Source organism: Callorhinus ursinus, unplaced genomic scaffold, assembly GCF_003265705.2.
Source record: "Callorhinus ursinus isolate GAN/ISIS: 27379988/994484 unplaced genomic scaffold, GSC_fseal_2.0 scaffold5, whole genome shotgun sequence".
In the NCBI taxonomy this organism is placed as follows: domain Eukaryota; kingdom Metazoa; phylum Chordata; class Mammalia; order Carnivora; family Otariidae; genus Callorhinus; species Callorhinus ursinus.
This window is the reverse complement of record NW_027397067.1, coordinates 49466731-49490376: the sequence shown is the minus strand read 5'-3', so window position 1 is coordinate 49490376 and position 23646 is coordinate 49466731. Positions and strand designations below refer to the sequence as shown.

The 23646-nt window shown below is 34.5% G+C and overlaps 1 protein-coding gene across 36 annotated transcripts in view; it reads right to left on the bottom strand.

The window, feature by feature from the left end:
* Nucleotides 1-23646, bottom strand: part of RIMS2 (regulating synaptic membrane exocytosis 2) — a 587791-nt gene that overhangs the window by 305351 nt on the left and 258794 nt on the right. For all 36 annotated transcript variants that reach the window (XM_073893075.1, XM_073893081.1, XM_073893077.1 and 33 more), the window contains one exon: nucleotides 13647-14572. In XM_073893075.1, the coding sequence (XP_073749176.1) occupies nucleotides 13647-14572 (926 nt within the window). The remainder of the gene's footprint in view (nucleotides 1-13646; nucleotides 14573-23646) is intronic.

Genomic DNA, 23646 nt, shown 5'->3' with positions numbered 1-23646 from the left:
AATCCAAAGTTTAATGACAAGATTTTTTTCAAAATATAGCTAAATTTAAAATTTAAATACAATCTTAATTTCAAAGAAAGTCTACCAAAAGGGGATTTTCAGGGGCAGGAGAGGGGAATAGGCATTAGGTTGTATAACATATTATCCCTTTTCTCTATAGCTCTCAAGGTAGCCTAATACTAAAAAAGTACCTGTACTAGCCCTTCTACTTTTCTAACATTAGAAGTGTTTAATTAATAAAACCTGTTCCTTAAAATGTGGTTTATATAAAGTAGATTTATCTTTTAAATGGGAGCTGGATTAAAATAGATATGCAATTTATTAGCATACCTGATATAAAATAAATCTTGACAGAAGACACCATATAAAAATGTTAAGTGCATGAAGTGGAGCTAGGAAAGATAAAGCGTGAACCATAAAAATTCAACAATCTAGAAATTTGATGGAGTTGTAAGGAAAATGTTATGGAGAAATGAATGTTGCTATAAAGTAAATACAGTTTTTTTTACATGTTTTAGGCATTAAGCATGACCTATGTAATATATAAGATTATATTTACAATATTTTTTATATGTACTCTGAGAGTGTCCGGGGGGATGATCACTAAAAATGAAATATAGTAAGACAATTTAATCAATAGAACTTCCTTTTTTCATGTTTATTACATAAATATTATAGCCACACTAATGAAATTCTACATTAAATTTTTCCTACAAACTACTGCTCCAAGAAATAAAACTTCTAATTTGTCCTTATTTCTTTCTGGTTCTATATGCACATGTCATTTTAACATAGCAGATATAAGTTTCAATTAAGCTTCTAAAAAAGTTTACATTATACCCTGGACAATTTTCCTTGTTGCCATAGTCTCCACAGGTTATCAAAACTTCAAATAGATATCAGTGGTACGGTGATTAATGTTTACCTACCAGTTTTCTGGGAGAAAAACAGGACCTGTTTTGTAACGTTTGTCTATTTTTATGGTGCAAATACTTCCAGTTTGGCCAATTTTGAGCTACCAAAATTATGTCATTGAATGTGGAGTTGGGAAGAGATGCACACAACTAGTTCTCACAAGCTGGCACAAGCAAGCTCCATCACACTATTTTTGGACATATGAATTATTTCCAGTTTTGCATTATTATAATCCTTACAATGAATATCTCTGGCAGGCATAAATGGTTATCTACCAGTCATTTCTTATCCCCTTAGAACTGGGAACTCTAAGCCAATCTCGAAAATTCTAACTCTACCATCAGTGGTTAATTAGGAACTGGCATGAGTAGCAACTATGGCACAAATACACATCCCAAAAAATACATATATATGAAGAAGTCTACAGAGGAAACTTCTAGAAAATTTTCCGTCAGTTTCAAAAGGGCATATGAGTAAGAGAGGCTTAAAATTGTTATATCCCTCTTGTAAAAATAAGGGGACAATTCTAAGAAAAAAATCTTACTGGATGTTGCTGTATACCGTCTATAATTGTGCTCATTCCTCAAGCTGCCCCAAGTGTTGCATGCTCACTGCTTATAGCTGAGTCCTTCACCCTAGAAATATACTCTGGCCAAGACCCACCTTGCCCTCCCCAGGGAGCAGCCATATCTAGCCCTCCTGACCCCTTCCTTAATTAGGTCATCTCTGAAGATCTACCCCAGCTTCAAACTCCTGTGGGTTTAGTTGAAACACCTGACCACAATTTAACTTCTCTTCCAAGTCTTTCTGCCCTTATTTCCCCACAGGTGTTGTTTACAGGTTATGCAGTTGTTACAGGAGTAATTGCCGCAGTCCCCAAATGGGCAGACTTGGTATTTGAAAGAACTAATGCTCCTTGGCTTGTGGAGTTAAAACTATCAAATGGGAAAAGTCATGTGGAAGCTATGATAATGCCCTCCCCAACCAGCAAAGATTAAATCAAAAACAAAGGATGCCAACATGATGGTTCACATTATATCCTCCTTTTAATTTCCCAGGGTGGTGCCTAAAAAAACAAGCATCAACACATCCTGGAAGATGACAATGGAGTACTATAAACTCAACCAGGTAGCCCCAGTCAAAACTGCTATGACATCCTGGTATCCTTCCTAGAGACAACTAATATGGACTCAAATATATGAAATAAAGCCACTGAAGCGACAAATGTGTCTTTTCCCATCCCTATCAAGAAACACAGGAATCATTCACATATGCTTGGAATGGACAAGAATGCGTATTGACTAGTCTTCCCCAGGGTTATGTTAACTCTACTGCCCTCTATCATAATATAGCCCCCAAAACCAAGACCATAAGGACACTCCAGAGAACATCACATTGGTTCGCTGTATCAGTGAGAAAGAAGTGGCAATTATATTGGAGACCTTGTTTAGACACATCTTCTCCTGAGGGTAGAAGATAATCCTACAGAGACCCAATGGTCATGGGTATGGCTGATCATCCCTCCAAAGCAAAAGAAAAATTATTATATCTTGTACCTACCACCAATGAGAAAAAAGCACAAATCCCTGATAGACAGCCTCCGGATTTTGAAGGCAACATATTCCACACTGCAGAATACTGCTTTGATTCACTTACCAAGAATTATAGAAGGTTGCTGGCTTCGAATGGAACCCAGAGCAAGAAGCAGCTCTAAATTAAGTTCAGGCTATAATGTGAGCAGCCCTGACACTTGGGTCATACAGTGCAACAGAAGGTGCGCTATTAGAAGCATCAATGGTGGGGAAAGACCCCATGTGAAATTTATGGCAAGCCTCAATAGGGGAATCAGGATGTACATTCCTAGGTTTGTGGATCAAGACCATGCAGCCTGCAGTGGAGAATACTTGAAAAACTGCCCCTGGTATGCTCCTGGCTTTGGTAGGGACAAAGATCTGATCAAGTGACCAAAGGGCCAGAAGTGCCCAACATAAGCTAGGGTCTGTTAGGCTCAACAAATCAAAAGGTTCGACATGTCAAACAACAATCCATTGTAAGATAGAAGTGATGCATCCATGTTTGAGCATAAGTAGGGCCAGGGGATATAAGAAAAATGCATGAGCAGGTGGCGCAGACTTAAACACCAACTACTATTATAGTATCACTGTCTCTTCCTCAGCTCACATCTATGGCCATATAAGGGGCCATTATGACTGTGGAAAAAGGAGACAAAGTCATGCCTGGTTCATAGATAGGTCCGCTCAATATATATATATTGAGCCAAAAGTAGATTGTTGCTGTCCCATTGGGGTAGTCTTGAAGACATCAGTAAGGCAAATCCTTTGAACAGACAGGGCTTTAGATGCTCTATCTGGTCATCCACCTTGTGATAGAAAGAGAAGTGCCATGGGTAAGAATATAGGGACACAGACTTGGGCTAATGACTTGGCTAACTGGTCAGAAGCCTAGAAAGAAAAAAAAAACTGAAAGATTGAGGAAAATGATGTCTAGAGAAGAGGCTTGTGAATAAACTCATGCGAATGAGAAAAAAAAAAACCTACATATCACACATTAAAGCCTTTATGGGAGCTAGACTCCAAGGATGGTCCCTCAGTGAACTGTGTCTCATAGTGTTCATGCCCTTTTATAGACTCCTTCCATTTTATGTAACTTGTTTACTATAACTTGTTTATAACCAAGAATATGATGGGAATGATGCTGCATGACTTCAAAGCTAGGTCAAAATAAATACTAGCCTTGGGCCATCATATAAAAAGTCCTACTAACTAGAGACTTCTATGTTGAAGAGGCCAAACGTAGGTGCATTGATTCAGAATACCAGCTGAGCAGTCTTCCAACCATGCCTGCCAAGGTGCTAGATATGTAAGCAAAGGCATCTTCAACCCTCTAGAACAGTCCATCCTACCAATTAAATTCCACCAATTAAACTCAGTAACACCAAATGAAGAAGAAGAAAAAAAAAAACCCAACTGAATCCTGCCTGAATTCCACCCTCACAAAATCATGACAAATGAGGAGCCTCTGGATTAGTGGCATGAAGTATCAACTAATTCTCTTCACAAAACCAAGTACAAGCCTGGACAAAATTATCAAAGACAACAACTGCATGGCTACGGAAATCAAAGACACATAAAAAATTGAGAAAAACTGCTATAAGTTCAGATAATAACAACAGAAGTCTGTTACCTTCTTACCTGGGATTGCTCCCATAACCCTCTTCCAGCACAGTACATAGAAAAGAAGGGGTCTATGGGAAGAATCAATAGTTTTAGCAGTGTGGGGCTGTCTGGAAAAAGCAACAGCTCTGCTACCAGATCTTCACTATTTGATTTGGGGTGGGGATGAAAACCCATGGCTCTGTCAGCTCAAAGAGACAAAGTCAATAGGAAACAGAGAATATCAGCAGTTTTGCTACCCTAAGACTGCAGTCCCATATAATAAATGGCAGACCAACCAGAAATGTTGCAGAGGGACATCAGAAATGAGAGACCCACAGAAAAAAGCTAGTCACTTTTCAGACTGACTAGGAAACTACACCATGTTCAGGGGAAATGCCAAAAGAGCCTGGTAGTAAGTAAAACCTAAGAGTGACTTGAGAACTGGCTGAACTTTGTTTTTGTTTGTTTGTTTTGATATTAGTCTGGGTTTGTCTTCATGAATACTTATAGAATCGTGGCCATTTCTTCATGTTTAAAAAATTTTTTTTGAGTAGTTTTAGCTTTACAGAAAAATTGAGCTCAAAGCTCAAAGAAGTGTGTGTGTGTGTGTGTGTGTGTGTGTGTGTGTGATTCCTCTGGGGGTGGGGGAAGAAGCAGAAAAACTAGTTGAAGAAATAATGACTGAAAACTTCCCAAATTTAAGGAAAAACATTACGCTATAGATCCGCAAAGCTTCATGATCCCTAAGTAGGATATACACAAGAGACCTAAACCTAGACAGGACAAACTGCTAAAATCCAAAGACAAAGAGAATATATTGAAAACATCAAGACACAAGACCCTTTATCTCTAGAAAAAAATGGAATGACATGTACAAAGTGCTGAAAGAAGGTGGAAAGCCTGTCAACCAAACATTCTATATCTAAAGAAATTACCCTTCAAAAATAAAGGTGAAATAAAAAACATTTTCCAGATTAAGAAAGCAAAACAAAAACTGAGATGTATGCCTTTTGCACCACAGGGTCAAAGTACCTAACTTAGTAGCTAGAACTGGCTCCCTAAATTTGCAGAATCAAATGAATAAAAAGTTATAATTTATTAACACATAACATTATTTCTTGGGGAAAATCCATATAAAGTTCAAAATTAGAAATACGTATTTCCTTTTTCCTCAGTAAAATTTGGAGAGTTGCCCCCTCCTACCATCTAAGAATAGGATATGAGACCCAAATTCTAGGTTAATTAAACCTTAGGTATCTTCAGTTACAAAGCACAGGTTAGTAGTCCCATGGGAAATAAATTTTCTCTTTAAAAAATTCCCAACATGTACAGAGCAGGGGATGTGCTGAAATAAAGTAGCTTATAGAATCATCTGTAAGAATAAAATTTAAAGCTCAATCTACTGACACACACACACACACACACACACACACACACACACACACTTCTGAATCTGTGTACTGTTTTGTAAAATACAGTCATATCTAAAATGCATTTGAAGAGACTGGAAAGTATTCCATTCATATCCATTTATTCTTAACCCAGAATCTTAACATCTTTTATTCTCTTTTAGCTAATTCCTTATTTTGATGTCCTTCACCTTACATATAGTCTAAATTGTTCTTATTCTAAATTGTTCTTATCATCTTAGTCTTCCATTCAAGTTCATGATTTTCATAGATCTTATTATTTTATTCAACAGTCCATTCAAAAACTTAATTATAATTATATATTTCAAGATTTAGACAAAAGTATCAGGAGCATCTTAGATTCCTATAAATTAAACCTTTACCTATATTTCATTAGTTCCTCTGTTAAAAGAATTAACAAACATCAGTCTTGTACTGTAGGAGTCCATCCTTGAACTTTACTATGTCAGGCTCACTTTATTTGCTCTTAACCAAGCTAAGCCCTACAAAAAGAGGCAGATAAGCAGTTCCAGGGAGAATGAGGTTATATATGGCAATAATTTGAGCTGCCCTTCTGCTTTGAAGCATACCCCAAATATTTCCTGAAAAATCTCTTCTCATGGATATATCCTAGAAAGGAAAATAGTTTCTATCATAAGCTAACAAAAATAAAAGCCCAACCCATGTATAATTTTCTTGGATGAGCCAGCTAGCATAAATGCAGTCAGATTTACAGCACAAGTTCTTACTCTTGTTCTACAAAAAAAAAAAAAAAAAGCAATTCTAGGGTCATAAAAATACTTTCATATTTCATATTCTAGTACGATTTTGACATTTAATATATTTTAGTTGAATGAAATAAAGAATGATGTATGAGTGAATGAATGAATGAATTTACTGAATACTGATTGAGATGTTGAATTAGACCCAACTTTTCTATTTCAATGCTTTTTTTTAACTCAAATATAATTGGCTTATGCAGCATTTGTAACACCATTAGAGTACCTGCTCTGTTATACTTTTTATCAAATAATAACAATATGCTTTTCACAAAGCTCTATATTTTTCTATCTACTGAATAAATTTCATTATCAGTTTTTAAGCTGTACTAAATATCAATATCTAAAGTATCATCTATTGAATTCTAATCCAACTTAACAGACTTCTATAAACCAAACTAAGTTCAACAACTAATCCATAATTTAATTTTGCTTTTAATTTTTCACTCAACTAGCTAAGCACCCTCTCAAATATCCCACAAGATTGTAAGATTATTTTCTTGCTCAGTTGGGTAGTATGTCTTCCATTAAAAATAATCCTTTTTCTTTAGGCAAATGCTTAACATAGTGTTTCATCTATAATTAACAAGGAAATATTTTTGCAAAGAAAAGAATTACCATCTTCAACATTCATGTGCTACAATTTATCAGGAAACAAAAAATTATTTATTCCCATTTGTAAATTTACCTTCTGGTTATGCACTTTACAAATTAACTTTGAGTTCATTTAACTTCTTAATCTGTTTATATTTACGTTATATAATTTCAAGTCTGGAATCAGATTCATGATATGTATTTGCAAGTTTATTTCTCATCTGATAAAAAGTATCCTATTTAAAATAGAACTTGATGAAATAATTTCATAGTGTTGCCTAATATAGCAAGAGTGATTAATTATAACCATGTAACTTCAATGCAGTTGAGTTCTTTTTATCCCATAGTGAAGCCCTAAGACTCATATTACAATTGGAATAATTATTTAGTATAAAATTATTTTATCAACAGATGGAGTGAATATACAAGAAAGTATTCAACCTTTAACTTTTAAAAATTTTACTTGTGGAAGTCTTAGTAATAAAATAGATAACAAAAAAATTTTAAATATTCCCATTATTACAACTTATTCTAAAAGTTTTTTAGTCCATTTGGCTCAGAATTCTTTACATGTTTAATTCGTCTCAAATACCATAAATCAACATTTTCTTCAAATTTCTAATGAACATTGGCTATCATTTCAATAGCCTATTTTCTTTATAAACATATACCATAAATCAGTTACTTAAAAATTATATGAAACTTGAGATTATACAGGGGATAAATTTCACTATTGATACTGACACCCAAACTCAGACATATATAAAGCTGATATCTTTAGCACTTGTTTTTAATACTTTAAGACTCGTGCCTGTATCTGGAGATCTGCAGTCTATCGCCCCATTTTCCTGTTCTGGATCTGTTCTCCAAATTGCTCCACCTTCACATCTCCACTCAGTCTTTCCCAAAAATAAGTTAAAAGATGTGCTACTTTCAAGAGTCTAATAATCGAATCAAATGTTTCACTGCCATACACATGTATGCCTGCATTTACCAGTCCAGTCCCTCACGATTTTACAGGAAAACAAAAGAGACCTGCAACAACCAAGTAAAATCAGTCAGGTTAGAACCCAGCAGATGGGGAAAACTAAAACTCTTTACAATGACCTCATTGCTTAAAAACAAAACAAAACAAAACAAAAAACACAGAATCCTTTGTGAGTTGAGCAAATGATTGACAGCATGACTATGTAACTAAAGTGAAAAATACATTGCGTTATAATACTAAAATTAAAATATACCAAATAAGAAAAAGTATGTTTATAATACATCATTTAGCCACTGAACAACATTTTTAGACATTTCTCTGGGTCTAGAAGAAGATGGGGGGTAGAGGGAAGGCAGGAAATACTAGCATCAAGTGAATCACAAAATCAGAACATAAGGGAGCAGGGCTTTAAAACATTTTTTGGCCATGATCTACAGTAAGAAATACATATTTTACATTGTGGGCCTGTAGAGAAAAACCATTTTATAGATCAATTACCCTTATTCTGTGTACTCTACTCTGATATTTTCTACTCTATCCTGTTCCAGACTCCCTCTTCTTCTTCCTTTTTTTTTTTTTAATGCTGGCCATGACTCTCATTTGATTCTAAAAGTGAGGAGAGAAGGAAAATAAGTGGAGAGGCCAAGGATGGAGGGTGGAGATGGTTATGGGGGGCTTTGCCCCACAAGGGATATTTGACAATTTCTGGAGATATTTTAGGTTGTCATAACTGGGGGTTGGCATGCCACTAGCATCTAGTGGGTAGAGGCTAAAGATGCTGCTAAGCACCTTATAATGCACAAGACAGTCCTGCAAAACAATTATCTAGCCCCAAATGTCAATAGTACTGAAACTGAGAAATGTGCTCTAGACTATTTAATAAGGAAATCATAGATAAGACTGGAAGGTCAATATTTCTTTTTAAACCTTAGGAAAAAAATATATTTTAAACTTTGAGAGAGATGTCTAGCAATTAGATTCAGAGATACTATGACATCAGCAATCTAAGACATATCTCTTTCCATAATCTGAAGACAAAAAAAAGAAAAAATCAGTTTGCAATTTTCTAACCCAACACAAAATATGAGGAAGATACACTACAGCATTGTAAAGAGCAAACTATATCATGGTTAAGAGACAAGTGTTACAAAACATAGAAATCACATAAAATTAGTGGAGATAACCAATGCCTCTCCTTCTGAAGTCCTTATAGTATCTGTAATACAATGGGCTTATATTGCTAGTTATTTTAGACTCTCAATTTCTTAAGGGAAGAAACTGTGTCTTATTCATCTCTATATTTTCTACTAGGTCCAATCTAACATCTTGCAAATAATAGACACTAAAAAGCATTTGGCCAAAAAGGGAATAGATGTCTAATATTTAGTAACACACTGATTTATATCTCAAAATTGTATCTCAATGGTTAAAAAGTATATTCTTCTTAGCCTAAAAATACAAGCCTAGTTCAACATGTGGCAGATCATAGAAGAGCTGAAATCAACATAAATGACCATAATCCATGTAACCATGACTATACGTTCATTCCAAACTCTTGAAGGCTGTCTCGAAGAAGTCTTAGCTATTGTTGACTATCATAAAACATTAAATAAATAATCTAAAAATGTTTTTACTATCTACTGTTTGACAAATTACCAGACAATGAACATCCTATTATATTTATAGATGAGGAAACAGACCAAGAGTGGTTAAATAGGTAGAAGAAGATCATGGAGTTAATGAATTTCACAGTCAGGACTTTGACTCTAAAACCCATGCTCTTTCCATAAAACCCTGTTACTGTTTCACAACAATGGCCTAATCACTCATAAATTGTAATTATCAGCATCATTCAATAAAACATGGTGAATGAAATGACATCTACTATAAATTTCGGTGAAATTCTGTATATTTAAAATTAGATCTATTCACAGAGACAAATGACAAATGAGTAAGAAGAGCCAAAGCCACCAAAGCACCAATAAAGTGTAAGTTAAAAAAAAAAAAAGGCTAGCCAATAGGACAGCAAAGAAAATAAATTAAGTAAACTATACTTAAGTAAACTATATAAGCCTATAAGCTTGTTGTGGATTATAGATTTCATTATTTTAAAAAAATCAGGAAAGATCCTGCTATGTAGTAGAAGCTATAATATGACATACAAGGGCCAGCAAAGACTCCTTCTGCAATAATAATGCTGCCTGGTGCTATCTATCTATGCAATGCTGGTTAACACTTTACATTACTTGATCCAAATCTGCTTTGCACATTTTTGAAAAGTTGTGCACAAACATGAAAAGAGACAGAAATGTAAAGACAATGAGAAAGATGTCTCAGGTTTTAAACACCTTCTTTGGGGTCATTTAGCCTAGAGATAATAAAGCAAAGAGATAACTATCTTTTAAAAGTTGGTTGATCCTCATCAAAATGATATATCCACATATAAGCATACAGGGAAAAAATGCTGCTAATAAAACTTCTCTAATTACTAGAAGGAATTTTCAAACATTAGTTAACTACCAATGATGGCTATGGATCACAATGCTAGATATCTTAATGAGTAGCTTATTCCAAAATTAGACTGATACTGTTTCCACAAATAACCAAAAGTGCTTCTCTCTTGATGAAAAGCCAAGGTATGACAAAATTTAATCTCTGTCCCGGTCTCTCAACAGCTATAGCTTCATATCACTGGATATTACCACCAGGGTAACATCCAATAGGAAAAGTTTGTTTTACTTAAATTTCTTCCTCCAAAGCTGAAGTAAATTATGACCAGAAACCACACCCTGTGATGCAGATTATTAGGCAGATGAGAAGAACAACCATCTCTCAGCATCTACTAGGAGTTCAAGACAGGGTGGATACAGACGTGAGGGACATTAAGTTTCTCTCCATATTTGATAAATGTTTTTTAAGTTCTGCTAACTAGCATTATGTAAGATTTTAATTCAACTCATGTATAGCTTTTTATTTATGTGAGATTTTTATGTGTTTTTTACATCTTTAAGTGGTAAAACTGAAGGCATTACTTTAGCAAAGAATAACAGAAGTATATAAGAGAATCTAAACTAATCCACTAAAGATAACCAAGCTATCTTTTTCTCACCTTTTAGTATTATTATATACTCAGGCAACTATGGAAAACAACCAAATTAAAAATTATTAATGATACCTAACAAAGTATTACAGTTTCTGGGAAATAAACTTTCTATATGTCCTATGATAAAATAAAGATCCACAGTTTCTCCTTCTAGATCTTTCTATTTTAATAAACACAATTTTCTTATTATTTATAATCTCAATGCAACTTCTATAAAATGAGGCTCTAACTTGGTTTTCTTTTTTCACTGTATATGCATCTTCCCCAAGCCCATTTGTTGAATAACTGATCTCTTCCCCTTTGGTTTGCGGCACTTTCTATGTTCTTATTATTTATTTGTTCTAATATGCATTTTGGTATAAGGATTATTTTCAGCAGAAGGCACCTGAGAAGAAGCAAATACAAGAAAACTGCATACCCTCCCATTTGCCTAAAAGCAGGACATAAATTGTAAAGGTGTCTCCCCTGCCCTCTATAAGGAAGGACAGAAGTTAATTGCTCTTTAGCAGGCAAGAGATGGCTCTGGAGAAGTCTACATAACAAACTTTACCAGCTAGCCCTTACCTTCCATCAGTTCCCTCATACACTCACCTTCCCATGATTTGCTACCCTAGAAACTCAAAGTCCTTTTTCTTTGTCTTGTCATCTCTCTAAAAATCTATTGTTCTTCTGTAAAGAGACTATATAAGCACAAATTCTAACCACCCCTTTAAGTTTCAGGTAGCTGAAAGCTCCCACATGTACGCATAATGAACATGATAATAAACTAAATATTTTTCTTGTTAATCCGTCTTTTGTCAATCCCCTGCCCCAATGAGCCTAAAAGGCATAGAGGGGGGAAAAAAGAGTTAAGTTTTTTTCTCTGTACACCTTCCAGAGTAATTTGTAGAACTAAAATATAGGCATCAATTGGGATTATAACTAGAATGGCCTTAACCCCAAGACATTGCTTAGAAAGAACATGCATCTTTATAATATTTAGCCATCCCAATCAGGAACATGAAATGAATATCTACTCACTCAATGACTATCTATCGTCCTTTATGTTACTCAGTAAGTTTTATAGCTTTCTTCATCTAGGCCCCCCTCATTTCTTATTAGTTATTTTTAAATCACATTTCTGTTTTTAGCTCAGAATGGGAACTGCTTTTCATTCACTTTTCTAACTATTTTTGGGACAGCACAAAATGATTGCATATTAATTTCATATCTAGCTGCCTTCTTGAATTCCTTTATTGATCCCTGTTGATTCTTATGAAGAAGTCGATTATTCATCAAATGGTGTCAGAAAACTGTGTGTGGTGGGCAAGAGGTGGGTCGTACAGGAGATTCATGTTAGATGCTCACATATCTGGTATATTTTGGCATATACCAAAATAAATTACAGAAAGATTAAGAAGTTAAAGGTTAAAAGCTAATAATAAAAACATGAGAAAATACACAGCTAAATAGTTAACTGACTTGGGGATGAATAAAGAGTTTCTATGGATAAAAAAATGGGAAAAAATCACCAAAGATGCAAAGACAGCTATATTAAATTCAATATTCCCAAGTGACCACAGAAAATTAGTAGATAAACATCAATATGGGAAATACACTTGAAACATGACAGTTAAATGGGTAAAAATCCTAACTGTATAAAAAGCTCTTATAAATCAGTAATAGAAAAACTAATTAATACCCAATAGGAACATGGGCAGAAGAAATAACAGGAATGAACAGGTAATTCATAGAAGATATCACACACCAATAAAATACAAAACAGTCAACTGCACAATCAAATTCAAATTAAAATGACAAAGAGACAGCATTTTTGTGGCCTATTCAACTGCAAAGATTTGGTGCTTTGAGACTGAAAACTTTAACTTCTGACAGGAGTATGGAGCGTTATAACCTTCCTGGAAAGCAAGTTGGTATTCTGAACCAAAAGCTTGTAAGAATCAAAGCATGAATATATATTAAAATTCTTATATAAAGATAACCATTAGAATATTATTTGTGCTAGCAACTGGAAGCAACTGCAACACCCCCAAATAAAGGAATAGTTTGTGGTACATCCATATGATAATATGATAGACTATTAGTGCAGCCATTTTTAAAACGTATTTCTAAAGAACAACTAATGGCTTGGAAAAAAGTTAATGATATGATATCAATTGAAAAAATCAGAATACAAATTATGTGTAGCATGATATCAATTTTATAAATACGTGAAATATACATGCATAGGAAAAAGGGAAGAAAATAGAATAAAATGTTAACAACGGTTAGATTTGGGGGGAAAGATTATGGATAGTTTGTATTTCATTCTTTACACTGAAGAATTTTTCAGATATTCTATAGTAAATACATTGCTATTTGTAAAAGGAAACACATACAGAATGTTATTTTACAACTATAGCTAATAGATATTTTTTAATACACCATGAAGTGATGCAAGAAAATTTTCAGAAACAAAAAGTTTTTTTTAAAAAAATCAGTAAACTTCTCTTCCACATGAACAACAGAAGATATTTACTTTTAAAAACTTGAAACTTTCTTCACATAACTGGCACCATTAAGAAACTTTTAAAATAAAGGTAGTAATCTCTAACTATTAAGGGTTTATCACAAATACAACCTAAAAAGAAAGCCTCCAGGGAATCAACTATAGGGAAAGTGTGATTAGAAGACAGTACTTACCTTTTTCACTTACACTCTCACTTTCAATCTCAACGTCATCACAACTTGTATATTCAGGTGTGGAAGCTAATTCCTCCTCTGAACTGCTCAATGAAACCTGGCGCATTTTACCTCCCTTCTTTGATTTATGAGGCTTTGGTGGTGGAGGTCTCACAGACTCTGACTGATCAGAACTGAGAGAATCATTCCTTAACATTGTTTCCATCTTTTCCCGTTTTGTTTTCCTCACAGCAGAGCTAGGATCTAAGTGGTGTTGTTTCCTCAGTGAGTCAGTACGTCTCATGTCTGGTCTATCAATGGGTATTGGACTCCTCCGGGGGGTGGGAGGACTATGGTTTGTGGTCCTTTGTGGATAAGAACTTGGTCCCTGAGCCTCTCGAGTTCTTTCCATTGAGTAAGATCGCTGATTTTCCATGGCAGCTCTACGTTCAGATATAGATCTCTGCCTTGATGGTCGGTCCATCCTCAGCATAGAAATCCTAGAATCTTCCAGCTCAGCATTTGCCAAAGAAACATCACTATGCCTTCTCTCATGCCTTGCTCTGGACACTTCCGCATGAATACGCATTTGTTCTTCATAGGGTTGTGGCTTTACTGGATAACGGGCCAAATTTGGGTCACTTCGATAGCGCGCCTGGTATTCTTCCTCTCTCCTTTGCCTTTCATACTCATCTCTGCTCTCCGCATCCTCATCATCTACAATGTATTCTTTGGAATGCCTATGACTTCTCCTGTTGGAGTCCCTGTAATTTACATGGTCAGATTCTTCATAAAACTGAGGTTCACGCTGAGACCTCCTATCAGCATAATCTGATGGAGATCTAGGCATGGTGTTATCTGAAGTAGCATACTGTGGATATTCTTCTTGTTCTTCTCTTTGGTCGTATCTTCTATTCTGATCTCTGGATACTGATGGACTTCGTGTCCTAAGTAAGCAAAGGAAAAGAATGATGAGAAGAGCAACATCTAAACAATTCAACATTTTATTAATTCACTGGTGGGTTGATGAATTAAATTCAAATAGTTCTTTTGCTTTTTAAAAAAATTCTTTTTAAAGTCATGCTTAACAAAAGTTTTACTAATATTCATTTTATTCAGTTCAAATAGGAAATTTAAAAGGTATTTTTGATATGGTTCTTTAATGCCTGGCACACTACATATGGAATATACCTATGCCCTGAAATAAGATAGCAACATACTCTGCTGCTGCAAAATGGACTTTTCTATAATTTCTTTGCTTGGCTCAATACACTTCAACAATCTCCCAACGGCTATTCAGAAGCTTTGAAAAACTCCACCTGACATTCTCTCTATTCCTGACACCTTGATATAAAGTCACTTGAAAACATAATGATGCCAAACTAATTTGGTTCCAGAGTTGAATACTTTCTGACTAAAATTAAATGCTGGCTCTTAAAAATCATTTTTCATAGGGGCCCCTGGGTGGCTCAGTTGGTTAAGCATCCAATGCTTGGTTTCGGCTCAGGTTATGACCTTGGGGTTGTGAGATCGAGCCCCATGTCCCGCTCTGTGCTAGGTGCAGAGTCTACTTGTCCCTCTCCATCTGCTCTTCTCCCCACTCTCTCTCTCAAATAAATAAGTGAATAAAATCTTTTTTAAAAAATCATTTTTCATTCATCAGCTACCTAGATCACTCCTATTATTTGTTCATCTAAATCAATATACCTCCAACCCTTCTTTATTGCTCTAACTTGAGATAAGCAATTTAAATAAATAACAACAATAATGACTTATTCATCACACACACACATGAAGTCTTTGTAGAAGTCAGAAGGGACTGCTATTTTTATACTATTTCATTGAGATTAAGGACAGCTCAATGGCACTTGTCTTAGTCTTCACATCTGACCCCACATACTTCCTTATAGCCTCAGATGAAGAGACCGTATATTAAGTTCTCAACCTGCCCCTCTAACACTGGTACAACACAGTGGACCTTGTTATCATAATAATACTCTTTGTCAACAAAATATTCACACTGACCTCTTCTCTGGTATGAACCCAGATAGCGTCAACCACTAGCCATGAAAAGCAGTGGGACCAGACTCCTGAAGATGACAGAAGTTCAGAATATCTGTTACAGGGATTTTTGCCAGGCCATATGAACAGGAGATAATAAAAAGTGAGGTCAGTTGAAGTTCAAGATGACCGACATTAGATAGTTCAGTTGTGAATTTCTTAGATGTTATTTGGGCGGGGGGTGGGGGGGAGGCTAAAAGCAAAAGCAGAGAAAGGCTACATGTGGAATGACCCAACCCGGCAACAGCATCATTCTCCTCTAAAGTCTCCCATGTCACCGAATCTCCCCTGTATCTGAGATACAGCCTGCCAACGTGCCGATCAAGATTTGTTAATAAAAACAGAAGTCACTCTAGGTTTTCCAGGCAGTAAGGGTTTTAATACAGTTATCAAGAGCTATGCAACTGCACCGGCCATGAAGGCCAGAGAAGTTAATGATCTTGTTCTTAGCCTGCAGAGCCAAAGACAAGGGTTCTCAAAAGGTTCTTTAGGAAGCTGCTGTGAAGCTCAAGAGTCATTGGGAATTTGCCACCAGTTATCTCAGCTGCCGAGAGCAGTAGGGTGGTCCATGAAGAAGAGCTTGCCAGGAGCCACTGAGACTTTCACATCCTATGTGCCCGCCAACAACTGCAGCTCGACAGTAACGCCTTCGGTAAGTCCCCCACCTTCCAGTGTCACACAGGTGCACAGCCTGGGGAGACTACCCTGAGCCAGAAAATGAAGGAACTAGTCTGTTTTATGATTAGGCAAGTGGATGTGATTTCTTTTTTTACATTTATGTCTTATGTCTGCATATAATACATTTAGGACTTGAAAACAACTCTTTTCAGTTACAACTGTTACGTAAAACCATAGACTCCTATATTTTAAAATATACAATCAAAACAGAGCACTCAAAATAAATTTTAGAGTATTGACCTACATAGTATCCTATATGTGTATCTGTTAGGCATAAATCATTTTACTTTTTTGTCATTTTTCATATATATGACTAAAGGAAAAAATACTTCAGCACGGTGGCAATGTAAAAAGAAGAACAGAATCAAGGGCTCTGGGTTTCTTAGTCCTACTTTTGTTATTACCCAGTTATTTGAACCTATACGGCCAGTTAATCTTTGAGAGTCTATATTTTAAAGTGAGAAACATAGATTATACACATTGACTCATATATTATTTTAACACATACGTATTAGGCAAGAACTAAACACTGCCTACTATAATATAGATTAGAATAAGGAAATGTGGGGCACCTGGGTGGCTCAGTCGATTAAGTTATGATCTACCATAACTTCATCAAGTTAGTGTGCCTAAATGAAAGCTTTAAGGAGAGTAAAAAATAATACTTCTGGCAAGATATAATTAACTGGTGCCAATTTTCAACAAATCACATCTCATTAACTGGCTATTTATATATACTTACTATATTAAAAAATGAGATAAATGAGAGTTTCTCTAGAAAACTCTAAAAAATAATTACATCAGGTTTTTTAAAAAAGATTTTATTTTATTTATTTACTTATTTGAGAGAGAGAGAGAGATTGTGTACGAGCAGGAGGGGAAAGGCAGAAGAAGAGGGAGAAGCAGGCTCCCCGCTGAGCAGGGAGTCCGACGTGGGGCTCAATCCCAGGACCCTGGGGTCAAGACCTGACCTGAGGCAGACACTTAACCAACTGAGCCACCCAGGTGCTCTACATCAGTTCTTCTAAACTGACCATCTAACCTCCCTTAGATGCAGACTTTATGTTAGGAATTCAAATACATTTCAGTATGTTATTTTTTTCCAATCTAAGTTAATAAATATATTTGTCTCCAAAAATATAGGTTACTCATTAACCAAATTTAATATCTAGAAATTGATTCTGTTCCAAGAGTAAGATTCTAGTGTTTCTCAGATTTATATGGTATATAAGAAAGCAATTTTTTAAACTTCATTTATTTTTAAAACTTTTTTTTTCTGTGCCTTTTATTCCTGTGATTTATTCTTCTGTAACTAGAAGCCTGTATCTCCCACTCTCCTTCACCCATCTTGACCATGCCCTCATTGTTTAAGGAAGTTCTAATTTCTCTAAAATCCAGTCTGGATTGAATAGGAAATTTTAAAATTGTATGTATGTATATAAATTTTGAAAGCAGTATTACCTCATTACTATAGACCAGCAAGATCAGGTCAACAGAGCTCACTTTTGTGCCTCTGTATTTCTCCAACATATACTACCCCATCCTATTTACAATTACCTAATTGGTGTTCTGTACTGTCCATTAGACTTTAAATTTTGAACCTTAAAGGACTGTGTCAATTATACCATTGTAGTTCCAGTATTAATTCATTCACTCAACAAATATTTATTTAGGGCTTAATATGTGCCAGCTAATTCTGGTTGCTGGAAATTCAATCAAGAAAAGACACATAAGGTCCCTGCCTTCAATAAGCTTTCTTTCTAGTAGAGGAGACAAACAATAAGCAAATAAATTAAGCAGTAAATAAAGTAATTCCATACAGTGATAAGTACTATAAAGGAAGATTGAAACAGGGTAAATTTACAAAAAGTCTCTGAGGGAAGCTACTTTCAATAAGAAAGGTCTTCCTGAAAAGGAACATTTGAACTAAGACCTGAGTAATGTAATTACACTGAGTGTAGCCCATTTATATAAAATATACAACTTCTTGGAAATGTGTTGGGTATTGTCATTAGGTTGCTATTTCTTTCTTTCTTTTACTTAAAGCTGTTTTATAAAATATAAAATCTACTGAATTCTTAACTGTTGTTTTACTAAATCAAGGATTTTCCAAGGTAGTTCATCTCTAGAACCCACCTAAAAGCAGCTCACCAAGCCTTTTTCATGTACCCCTCCTTTTCAAAAGATTTCATGCTCTCAAATTGAGTAAATTCCAATTCCCCATTATCCTTGATTTCAGATGGGAGTCAAAAGAAAACAATCAGGTTAAATCAGAATAAATGGATATTGGTTTTATAATATTATCAAAAATACTGATATGCTTTAAGATTTCTAATGCAAATTAATCTCCAAAATGTGGGACTTATGGCCATGCAAGAAAGTAAAAAAATTCAGAAAATGTTAAGGGAGAAATTGGATAGTTTGAAGGCATTCAGCCTAACGATGGCCTTCCTCCTCACTGTACCTATTCCCTAGGTAATTGTATCCATTTCTATCCAGGAATGTCTACAATACTCTAAGAACTTAAGGTTCATGAGGAGAAGCATTCTGGATCTATGTAAGCTGCACTTAGTAGGTGCTTGAAAAACATCTGTTGAATTAAAGAACTGATTAATTCTCCCTTAGATTATCTCTACTTTTCATCTGTTCTTTTCTTCTAGAATCAAACCCACTGATGTGCTAAAATAGTCGTTCTTCTCTTCTCCCTAGTGTTCCCTTGGCAGTAATAGCAACCAACGTGGGTAAAAGGAACGGCTTTTAGTAGTGGTGTACATTATATGTTAATTTGACTTTTGTTGTTGGGCTTCAAAATCCAACAATTGCTTATAAAATGATTTCTTTAGCAAAATATATTTAGAATGTCAATCACTTTACAACTAAACATTTAGAACAAAACCTCTTTGTAAATTAAGGATTTCTAGTAATCTATTTAATATCACACTTGTTATTATGGGACAGAGGTAGGGGGTAAGAAAAGAAACACTTCATTTCCTGAGGAATTAATGTAAATTTTTGAAAGTAGGATATAAATAAAGTGACTATAGTGAGCCTTTACAATATAGGAAATATATTTTATTTGATTGATAAAAAAAGAATATTTATCATAGAATTCAGTTCCAAAAGAAAGTCTATTATTAATTAGCACTTAGCAAGTCATCTAAGGACTTTTTAAAAATCATACCTTAGAAAATTGAATTCAATATTAAATCCAGCAATCACCTCGTTCTAGAGATTATGAAATTTGCCTGAAGCCTGTGAATCATACTGTAGATGCTGATTTTTACTGGATTTAAGTAAAAATAGAACAGTGCTCATGATTTCTGAAGTTGGGATAACTATTGTCATTGTTACTTAACACGGAATAAAGTTTTTAAAAATACATTTTAAGGTAGTACATTAAAGCTATGCTAGGAGCAAGGCAAGATTTTAGTCTATGACTACTCTTACCAAACAATGAAGAGTCTGCTATCAATTACTCCAAAATATTAAAATATTCTGTCAAATAATTTGCCAACGAGATCATGACTATTTCATATATACTCTCCTTTAAATTAAAACTGCTGTGTTTATAGACACTATACTTTTTTTCAGGACCTGGAGAAAACCCATGAAAATTCAAGTACTATATCTCTAATCTCTACCTTTGCTACTGCCCTCTATAAGCAAGCCCTAGCATTTATTATTATCAGGTGGAAAACATTTAATTGGTAAAGAATTGAATGATAAATTGTACAATTCTCTAAGCAATCATAAAGCATTTAACAGTATTTCACCCACAAGTTTTAATTCAGAAGAATGGAGCAATTCATCTAAGATGTTATATTTCACTTAATCCTTCAAAGACACTGACAAATTAAGAGGCAGATCCAAAATTATGCCTTTCTTTAGAATACAATGTATTTGTGACATTATACAGTTCCTTACTTTTTACTCCTATGCATCAGTCAATCCGTATTTCTGATATAACGATATCAGCATATATTTGCATTCACTCTATATTCACCTAGTATCTGTTTACTTTACCTCTTTTTATTGAAATCTAGGTTGTTACAATTATTTTCTCTTTCCCCATATTATAGGGGTCTTAACCAGAACCAGTTTATAGAAAATCACATACGGACTCTGAGAAACAAACAGGGTTCTAGAGGGGAGGGGGTTGGGGGGATGGGTTAGCCTGGTGATGGGTATTAAAGAGGGCACGCACTGAATGGAGCACTGGGTGTTATATGCAAACAGTGAATCATGGGAAACTACATCAAAAACTAATGATGTAATGTATGGTGATTAACATAACATAATAAAAAAAGAAAATACAAGAAAAGAAATATTGTAAATGTATCTTAATCAGTAGCATTTCTGTTCATTGCTTATAATTTTTTTGTTATATGGACTATTCAATCTATTTCTAAATATTCTAGCTGTATATTCACACCTAACCCCCCATTATAAATGGTATTTTGATTAGGCATAATAGTTTGAGCAAGAAACTCTACCAATTAGTCTCTTTAAAGTTCCATGTCTAAAAATCAGACTGACTGATAGAAAGACTCCAAATAAAAAGATTCTTTCCCAATTAAAGTCATTTTCAACAGTTTCCCAAAGGTAGATGCAACTTACGTGCTGTATAACAATTCACCGTGCTTTTACCATAGTTTCCATTTTAATATTGACAACTTTTACCATGCTATGTGATTTGTGTTATTATACCACCTACAATACTGACTATATATACTACAAAATAATCATCAAGTCTCTGAAAATATAATCTAGTACAAAACATTTGAAAACATTTATAAGAACAATGAAAGCTTACATGGAAACTCTAAGCTTTAATATTTGTGTACTTTTAACTCTTAATACCTATACAATTTTAAGAATCATGAAATTGAAAGTAAAGAATTTGAAGATTACTAATTTCTGCAAATTCAAATTTTATGCTATTCGATTAAGCACTACCTATAAGAAAAGCCCTTACTCATAATCTTTATTAGTAGAGATCATTAAATAAATGATTGTCATTTATAAATAATAGAAATGATATTTGAAGAATCAGTAATCTGAAAAGAACCTCCATCTTTTTAAAAGCTTTATAAAGCATGGTTATTGCTAAATAAATTCAAATGATACTTCATTAATTCAATGAAACAATTCTTACCATATAGATTAAACATAACATTGTAATCAAATTCTGAAATTTGAAGCAATTAAGACACATTAAATCCAGGATTTAACAGAAATATAGGATCTTATAAGTATGAAATGTACAGATCCCAGCCTAGAATTCCTACAAAAAGCTTCTAATAAGTCAAACCATTTATATTCACCAAAAACACACCAAAAAAGACAAACTTTTTTTACATATCACAATATCTAACACATTTTTATAGTTTTACCTTTTGCTCAACCAATGCACATCTGTCGAGCATGAAGCATCATGTTGACAAAAATACATCAACACTGTGCCAGGCAGTGCTTTCATTTAATCCTTCTAGCTCTAGCAAAATCATAGGATCCATCCTTAATCAGATGATTTGAAAGTCTCTACTTGCTTACAATCATTTTATTTCAAAACCGAATTATTAAAAATTTACACATAAAACTACACTCATTCATGGATGGAGTCATAAAATCCTGTAGGGATGGGCCTGTTAAGAAAAAGGTTATTCTTTAATGCTGTTACTACGTGGCTGGATATAGCTCCAGGTCAAGTAAGAATGTACCCTGTAAGGAGGATTACGGTACTTAGCTGATTAGTGCCTCACAATACTGAATACCAAAAGCATCCTACATCCATGGCATTTCCGGGCACCCTACTTAAAACAAACAGGTTGAGAAATTTGTAAACCACGTTCTCCTACATGAATTACAGTATTACTAAAATAACAGAATTCCCTTGTGTTTGCTATTGGTGCTGCTATCACTATAAAGTGTATAGTGACAATAAACGTTGTTGATGGTTTAGCAGATCTATTCTATAAATTTTTTTCAATTTTCAGTAAGTGTCTTAATCTTCCCTAAAAAGAGAATGCTTCCGCAGAGGCATAATAGGGCAGGAAATACCAGTTTCTGTGGAAACTTTAAAAAATAATGTGTTCCATGAACTAAGAAATTCATTAGACATTGAGTTTAAATCAAGTTTTGTTCACTTCATCACTTGGCTTCTCAATGCCTCTATTCAGTCACTCAAAAAAATAAAAAATAGTAAAGACAATAACACCACAGACTCCTTTCTACCAGAAACCAATCACCTAGATGTTAATAACTTCTGAGAATTACATTTAAGTGATTCCAAATAAATTTATAAAGAACTGAGGAAAGGCCAGTGTTTGAAGACTGGGGAAAAATACAAAAGTACTGTGCTGTTTTTTGGTCTCCTGAATTTCAAGTTTAAATAAAGGTCTACTATTTGTGCAGTATTCATCTATCCAATTCTCTCCTAGAATTAAGTATAAATCTTGGAGAGATTGTAGAGGAGCAGCGGGAACAGATAAAGTGGTTAAACACTGAGATTCCTAATAAAGACTTATAGTTTATTGAAACAAATGTGATAAAAATTCAGGAGCACTCATTTTCATAGGAATGCTAATCAATAACAAAATTCAACCATTTAGACCCCATAGTTAATATCAAACTGAAAAAAAAAAAGATTTGCCAGAATACTTTGATTCTTCCAAGCTGGTTAGTCGAGTAAATTTGAGACACGGGATTACAGTTGATATTATGATAGCTAACCTTCCTCTTTATTTTTCCTGCCATTCACTTTTCCCACTTCCATGCGTTCTCTTGGTAGTGTTATACCAACTGCAGTGCACACTCCACGCCAGTCCTCTCCTCCACCATCAGCCTTGTTTCCTGCTCCTCTTAGTTGCCCACCTCAGACCTTCGTTTATATCATTCCTAATATGTTTGCTCTCTATCCATCTTTCTAGGTCCCCAATTTCCTCCTCCCTACCCTTTGAGAGTTATATTTTCCTTTTAGGACAATTTTCCCCATTTTTAACTCTTTACTTTTGTATTTTTTTTTTAATTCTTTGGGTAAGTACTTCCCATGCATTCAAATTTATGAGGACCTAATTTGGGATTTAAAAGGTTTTCATGAGAATATTTATAATTTTAGTATCCACTGACTTCTCCAGAAGTACAAAATAAAGATTCTATGAATCAGATACCAGTTTAAATTAACTTTAATTTTATTCATGACAATATTTTCAACTTACATTTTAAGGATGAAGATATTCAGATCTTTAGAAAATAGTGCACAAATGATGCTCCCCTATAATAA